The sequence below is a fragment of the Beta vulgaris genome, chromosome 8 (assembly GCF_026745355.1).
Source record: "Beta vulgaris subsp. vulgaris cultivar EL10 chromosome 8, EL10.2, whole genome shotgun sequence".
Classification (NCBI taxonomy): domain Eukaryota; kingdom Viridiplantae; phylum Streptophyta; class Magnoliopsida; order Caryophyllales; family Amaranthaceae; genus Beta; species Beta vulgaris.
Window position 1 is genome coordinate 4,074,725 of NC_079209.1, and position 8,096 is coordinate 4,082,820.

At 34.4% G+C, this 8,096-nt stretch overlaps 1 protein-coding gene across 1 annotated transcript; it reads left to right on the forward strand.

Moving 5' to 3' along the window:
- Nucleotides 1-2,803: 2,803 nt before the first annotated feature.
- LOC104900724 (hypothetical protein) lies at nucleotides 2,804-7,805 on the forward strand. Its single transcript, XM_010688220.4, has 3 exons — nucleotides 2,804-4,799; nucleotides 5,145-5,235; nucleotides 6,854-7,805. The coding sequence occupies exons 1-3, from the start codon at nucleotides 2,880-2,882 to the stop codon at nucleotides 7,042-7,044; spliced, it is 2,202 nt and encodes a 733-aa protein (XP_010686522.2). The 5' UTR covers nucleotides 2,804-2,879; the 3' UTR covers nucleotides 7,045-7,805.
- The last annotated feature ends 291 nt before the right edge of the window (nucleotides 7,806-8,096 follow it).

Below are 8,096 nucleotides of genomic sequence, written 5' to 3' on the forward strand. Positions count from 1 at the left end.
ATAAGTTTCAATTAGGTCAAATAAGGTCTAATAAGTTTCAATCAGGGTCAATAAGGTCTAATAAGTTTCAATCAGGTCAATAAGTTCCAATCAGGTCTAATAAGTTCCAATCAGGTTCAATCAGGTCCAATAAGTTGAATTAGGTCCAATCAGGTTTAATAATTTCCAATAAGTTCAGTTCAGGTTCAATAAGTTCAGTTCAGATAAGTTCAGGGCCAATAAGTTGAAGAGGACGCATCCTTAATTGACCACTATTATATCCATTACAAAAAAATACTGCCTCTCTGTTTTGGTAAGTTTTATAAATAGTTATTCAGAAGTAGATGTGATAAAATTGACCCGATTCGAGATTTAAATCAGACAAAAAATGACAACTTAAAATTGAATTAAGGTTCAAAATGACCTAACCGAATTAGTTAGATCCAAACTTAACCTAATCACAAGAATGTAATCAATTTGAATTATACCATGAACTATAATCTATCTCTATTATATAAGGGAAGGGGGAGCAATGGTGTCCTCTTTTGAAATGCCTATTTTTCCCCCTTCCCATTCTAAATTACAAATTCTCTTACAAATCAAATGGGATTTTAAACAAAAATACCAAAAATACACTTATAATAATCACTAATTAACAAGTCAACTAAAATCATAAAATTGCATAATTTACGTTATGCAAATCACTAAAATGAGGAAACTTTATAAAAACTTAAAAATTCACTTACAAACTACAACCTATGAAAAAATTGACTTGAAATCAAATTGTCCACTTTCTTTATAATTTATGAAGTACGATACTTAATTCAAAAATCAATTAAAAAATTATAATATTAAAATCATAAATAAATTCAATAAAATTTCTATTTTGTTCATAGAATTTAACTTTGAAAAGTAAAAAAAAAGAAAAGAATGGTGAGAGACTTAAGTGACAGAAACTAAACTAATCAAATTTTGCAACTAAAAACAATTATACTTTGTATGTCTAATGTTCAAATTTTGACTCTTATGTTGAAGAAATCGAGTTTCTGTTTCGAAAAAAATTCAAGCACGCATCGCGTGCAAAAAATTCTAGTACTAATATATTAAAAGGCGTGCGAAAGAACGTTTATGTGCCACGTGGCACTTTCCTCAAATTTCTAATGCAAATGCTTTATGTTCATGTATACTCCTCACTCTTAAAAAAATGCGTAAGCGAAAGGAATCGAACACGTGACCTTTGAAATGAAAAGTAAGCGCTTAACCATCAGTACACTATGACTTTGTTGTTTAATGTTTGAAATAAAATATGATAAAGTCTTGTAATAATTGTAGTTAACTAAAAAGACTTAACAAGTATATACTCCCTCCGTTTTTTTATTGCTACATTTATGCCATGTCACTTTCAAATTAGAGTGTATTTTTTGATCCATTTAATGTATAATAATGAGAAAACGTGAAAAGTTGTATTTTTGGGTCGAAAAAGAGAAAAACAAATATAAACGTATCAATTTATGGTGTGCCAAATAGGAAAAATGTAGAATTTTTTTTTAAAAAACAACCATTTAAGGAAAATGTACGAATTAAAAAAACGGAGAGAGTACATCTTTAACAATCTTATTACGTAACTTTCAAGAGAATTTGATGTCATATTCTCTTACCACAATTCTTTTTAAGGTATTTTTTTCAAACTCAAAGCTTTTTTTTTTTTTACTTATCACGTCGTGACGTGAATTTTTCAATTTCTTAATGGATAAATTAAAAATTACAAAAAGTAGCAGAATAAAGTATGAAATATAAAATAATAACATATTTGTTTATTGTAACTGACCCGAGGCATCGCCCGGGAAAAAAAACTAGTTCCCAACTATAAAATGAACCAAATGTTATTGTTTTAGTACTTTGTTACATCAAACTTAATATTATGTTCTATAGGTTATTTGTAATAATTCTTTATTGAATTTTTTTAACTACAATAATAGAAATATTTGTCCATTTTCTCGCAATAATACAAACTTTTGATTATTTTTTCATAATACAAACTTGTCATAAAAATTCTTCCAGTAGGTCAAGTTGACTTGTAACCGGTTAAAACAGGTAAAAAAAAAAAATACAAAATGATCTTTTTTCTTTCTCCCTCCTACCCCAACCCCCCACCCACCTGAATCACCTCAACTTGTTACTTTCTACAACAAGTTAGCAATCGACATTGCCTTAATGGAGGAATTTTGATCAAAAGTTTGTATTATTGCGAGAGAACGGGTAAAAGTTTTTATTATTCTTGTTAAAAAATTATTTTTTATTTTAGTTATTGGAGTTGTTTGGCAATCGGTTGTCGGCTTTTGGCTAGTTTAGTTCGCTTGTTTGGCTGGTTGGAAGCATTAACTGCATGTATTAACTTTTTAAGTTGGTTGTATAAGCCGATTGTTTGCAAAAGTGGTTGGTAAAATTAATTGTGGTTGTTGGCTGTTTATTAGAGAGTTTGTGGGTCAACAAATTGCTCCAATCAGTTTTTTCATTTTCAGCCAACCAAAAAGCTAATAACCAAACATTTTTTCTGACTACTTGACGAAATTGAGAAGCCAAAAATCAATGAAAAATTCATTTACTAAACATGATCATTACTTTATTTGCAAAATTATATATTTAATTCGATTATCGGCTTAAAGAAACTGACTCTAGTTGATCGGTCCTAACTAAACCCAATCTATTGCATAAACCTCAAACAAACAGGTCCAAAATCGAACTTAAGTCGACCTTAATCCGACCTGAAAATTAGCGGACCCCGAACCAACCCTTCCAAACGGATTGTTCCGTTTTTTCTTTTAGAGTGACAACTGACAAGGTAGTATTCGTTAATAACACGCAATGCAACACACGAACTCCCTGTTTCACCATCTTCAATGAAGACTCTAAATTTCCAGCACCCAGATTTTCACTTTCTCTCTAAAATTCCTTCAATTCCTAAGACACCCATCTACATTTTGCATTATAAATGCCTCTTAAATCCTCAAAAAACCATCTTCAGTTCTCTCAGAACTTCATCCTCCACAAACTCAGCTGCCTCTTGCAATGGCTGGGACGATTACACGATCTGGGTTAACTCAGACGAGTTGGGTGAGTCCACTCACTTAAAGAAATTTCTAATTTCATTAGGGTTTAATGATAAAAAGTATTTATTTACATGTATACTGGGATTTGTTTGTGCTTTAGCCATTTCTAGGGTCAGAGTTTCATCAATCATTGTTTTTCCTGCTGCTGCTATTGTTTTTGCTATTGGGTTTTCATTTGGGTTTTCTAATGGAAAATCACATAAAGGGTTGAGCTTAAATGGGGTTAAATCAAGGGTAAAGGATGATTATTTTAGAGTTTATGCTGAAAAATTGAACAGTTTAATTGAGATTTTTGATGGGTTTGATGTTAAACTTAGTGATTTGAAGGATGATATGAAGCGTGTGATTGAGAATGAGAGGGTTAATTTTAGTGATTTGGAGAGTTATGTGAATGCAGTTGAGGTGATTGGTGGTTTAGTTGTAAATGCTAGGAATGTGGTAGAAGATGGTATTGTTGATAAATCGGTTGATGTGCAAGAGGTGGAAAAGAATCCGAAGCAGAAAAATAGTCGGAAAAAGAAAGATACTGGTAATACTGGCAATAAAGGGTTTAATTTATTTGGATTTATGGGGAGTTTTGTTAAGGGAAATGCTGGTGATTCAAAGTCTAGCAGAAGTAATCTTGTTAGCAAGGATATTCTGGCCAAGGATGTAGGTAATCAATGCAAAGAAGATTTGCGTGCTGCTGAAGGAGCATTGGATCCGGCACCCACTATGGATGGCAGCATTTGCAGTAGGACAACTTCGGGTGATGGTGATAGGAAGAATAGATTAGATGGTAGAGACCATGAAACAAACAGGACTTTGCGAAAGGGAAAAATGAATACAATGAAAGCATATATGAATACTGAAAATTTTCTTAATGCTGATGAATATAAGTACGAAAATATAAGATTTACAAGTAATCAAAGATTTAGTTTGAATATGTCAGCTCATGAGGAATTTGGAAAATGGGCATCTGATGATAGCATAAGTAGTAATACAGACTTTGACATCTCCAAAGAACTTTCGGGAAATGTGGATTCTTTGAATAATCGACAGGTTTTCCAAAACTCTAAAGGAGCTTATGAGTCCTCCGAACAAAGGGAAAGTATTAATTTTGGACGTTTTAGGGCAGGCAGGAGCGAAGAAAGGTTAAACATAGAAGATGAACTTCATTCAAGGAAGTACAGATCTCAATCAGAAAATGACATAGGTTCCTTTACCTCATCAGCAATTTCAGATGATATGTTGTTTGATAAATGCCTTAGAAAAGCTAAAGAACTTCTGAAACAAGCCAAGGAGTGTTTGAAGGCTAGAAATGATGAAAGTGTCGCAGAGGAAATGCTCCACGAGTCTGCCAAGTTGCTCGGTCAAGCTATTGCTTTAAAACCTATGAGTTTACTGGCAATAGGTCAGCTGGGAAATACTTACCTTCTTCATGGGGAGCTCAAACTGAAGATTAGCAGAGAGCTGAGAGTTCTCCTTTCCAAAAGCGATGATCTTGGTGTAGGAAGGAGTAATATATTTATTCTAGAGGACACATTTCCAAGCAAAGATCGAATAGAAAATCTTCTTATTAGTTCGTGCGAAGAGTCTGAAGCATTTCTTGTTGAAGCAGGAAGGAAGTATAGAATGGCTCTGTCACTCGATGGAAATGATGTGAGAGCCTTGTATAACTGGGGGCTTGCCCTTTCCTTCCGAGCACAACTGATCTCTGACGTTGGTCCAGTAAGAATTCTCTTATCACCATCTTTCTGTACTAGTAATTATTAAAGTTCCTCTACGTGTATGTACCTTGATCCTGTATCTATATAGGTCACTGCTCTTTGTTACATGGGCTCTTCACTTCACCTTAGAGTGCCTGGGTTAGACACTTTCATATAGAGACTGACTTGAGTACGACATGTAGGCATGTGAATTAGGGACTCTAAAAGAGGTGGATAATTGACAACTAATACCATTCCTATTATCAGTCAGATCCTTGATGAAAAGTCCATCTACCATGAAATTAGAATTAGGTAGACCAGAAGGTTCTCGTACTTACGGGCTCATGTATTTGTCTGGCCAATTCAGGAAGCAGCTCTTGATGCTGACAAGCTGTTCATGGCGGCGATTGATAAGTTTAATGCTATGATGTCAAAAAGCAATGACTATGCACCAGAAGGTAAACAAGTTGTTTTCATTTTCCTATGTTCAAGTATCAAACCTATCTGTGCTGGTGTCTTTGCTCGTGCATGCATGGGTACATGTGTTACGAGTTGCACTTGTCTCTGTCTCCGTATGTGTATATTGTTTTATCTGAGTTCTACATGTATCTGCCATAATGTGTGTATCTTGTGTTGGTGAGATAACCAGATATACACCTTTTTTCTGTGTTTCTGGATTTTTGTGTTCGTATGAGTGGATGTGTGTGTTCTGTTTAGGTTTCTTTTTGGTGCTTGTCTCAATTATTGCTTATGTTGGTGTCTTAGGCTCTTAGCTGCATGCACAGGATCTACCCCTTACAATCATCTTGAGTAAGCTGAAACAACAGTACTTTGGTTTTAGCCGACTTAAAGAGCATAATAGCTATCTAAGCTTGTCATAATTTGCAGTGTATTTGGTTGAGGTGAGAGCGATTTTTTTACATTTGGTTTATGAAATTGGTTTATTTAGTGCTTCACTGGCTGGTATGCCTGTGCTAGACATTCTCTATTTTCGGAGTGAGGACATGCAGCTACCAGTGCTCTTAGTCTTAGGTGGCTGACATCTGATCTGAAGTGAGTGTCCACCAAATTAATGTCCTAACTCCTAACTAGATTACCTCTTTAGTGTGACAAATTTTCTGTTATTGAGTTTTTTTGAATCTGTAGTGTCTAGTCTCTAGATCCTTGTAAAAACAATTTTAAGCAACCTTTTTGGTTAGGGGGATTACTCTTAGGCAACCTTTTTGTTTAGGAGGCTTACTCTTCCCATAATATAAATGTTGTCTTACCTATTTATAGGACATTTGCTTAAGCTCAAAAAGGGAACACCAACATGGTCTTTTAAGTGTTTGAATTAGAGGTGTAAGTTGACTGGAAAAGGTCCAGAGTCTTGTCAGATCAAATTTCATTGCGGACTCGGAAAATATCGCCCCTACAGCCGTTTGTAAATCTTACGTGGTACAGGCGTACAGCCATATCATTCTCAACCAATCAAAATATTTTGGAAGTTATTTTCATTTTTCATGAATCCCAATAAAACCGTCCTATTTTTCAGGGTTGTGAGACGGTTGTATCGCCACATGGCGCAACGGTTGTACCAGAAATTTCCCACTTTGGACTGAACTTGGACTCAGCTTTTTGGAGATCAAATTTTGGAAATTATTGTGTAGATATATATATGTTTCATAACAAAATTCAGTCAGACTAGGTCAATGATGTTCATAATAACCATTGTCCCTATCATTTGCAATTAATTCGAAAAGAAAATTGTCCGATAGGAAAATGGGTTTAATTGGGCCTAAAACAAAAAATAAAATCTTAATTCGGAAAATCGGATTATTCGTGGACTAGTTCTGGACTCTAATTATTCGTGGACTAGTTTTGGACTCATTTTCCAAGTCCAACATATTTTGAACCCAACCTAAGGTCCAATCTAATCCATCCAAGCTACACCTCTCGTTTGAATACCAGTTGGTGCTAAATTAAGCTACCGGCTGTATTTTTGCCATCTTCTGTGGGGCTTTGATGACTGTTTGATTACAAATAAAAAGCGCTTAATGTTTATCTTGGCTCTAAAAATTTGCCAAACTACTGCAGCTTTGTTCCGATGGGGTATGGCCTTGCAGCAAAGGTCTCGCTTGCGGCTAAGCAATAGTGGTGATAAGGTGAAGTTATTACAGCAGGCTAAGCGGCTTTATGAGGATGCTGTCAATTTAGGCTCCAATAATCTCCAAGTAAGAAAGGCCTTATCTTCATGCATATCTGAGCTCAACTTTACTGACATATAATCTTCATATCATACACAACACAAGCCAGGAAGTAGCTGAAACGTAGCATCGTTCAATCATTTTCCAGTCCTATCTACTGTGCTTCAGTTTCATCATGTGTGGACATCTCCATGTGAACATTTAATATGATATGAAGCCAGAGAGATCAATTGTTTCACATGGACTCACAGGAAGTATATAATAAGACAGACAGATTTTGATTACTTGCGTGATACGTCCTTTTGTAGTAGCGGTAATAAATGGTGGTTATAAGAACGGACTTATATCAATTTTTGTAAATAAAAGTCTCATGCCGATGCTCATGGTAACGGAACTGGATCCCCAAATATATGTTTTCTTCACACATTTTTTTCCGTTACCACTCATTTCCACCTTAAAGTGGTAACGGAAATTTACAAAAAGGAAAGGAATTTAGATGATTAAGCATTACCATGGACATTAGTATGAGACTTTTTTGACAAATTTTATATATGAGTTCATTACTATGGATATCATTTATTACTGCTTACACTTAGACACTTAGTGCAATACAACCTGAGGGCCTGACAGCTGCTCGAGGTAATTAACAGGGTAAATTTGTGCAGATAAAGATTTTGATTGCTATACTGTATGTCTGTATTTATAATAGAAAGCAAGGACCAAACGTTTAACTTCACCTTTTCTTTCTTGGAGTATTTTTACTACAGCTATTTGTATAAGATACCTATTATTCTATACAATTTCTTTTATACTTATATCATCAATATTTATTGATTATCAAATTTTGATCACTCTTCAGTTCATAATATTTCTTATGTAGATTTATCAAGTACTCCAATTCATTTTCGCTTAATAACAGGCACTGCATTGCGTTTATGTTTGGTTCAACTGATACCATTTCTTTAACGGAAAAATCAAATTGCAAATTAGTTTTCCTGTGTTTGGTTCCTTACAAGTAAAGTTACAAATAAGAATGAAAATTAGTGGAGAAAGGACGGATGGAAGAAGAGAGAAGGTAAGTGATGTGGTTTTTGTTCTTTTGAAGAGGAAAATTAATTTTCATATTTGGAAGG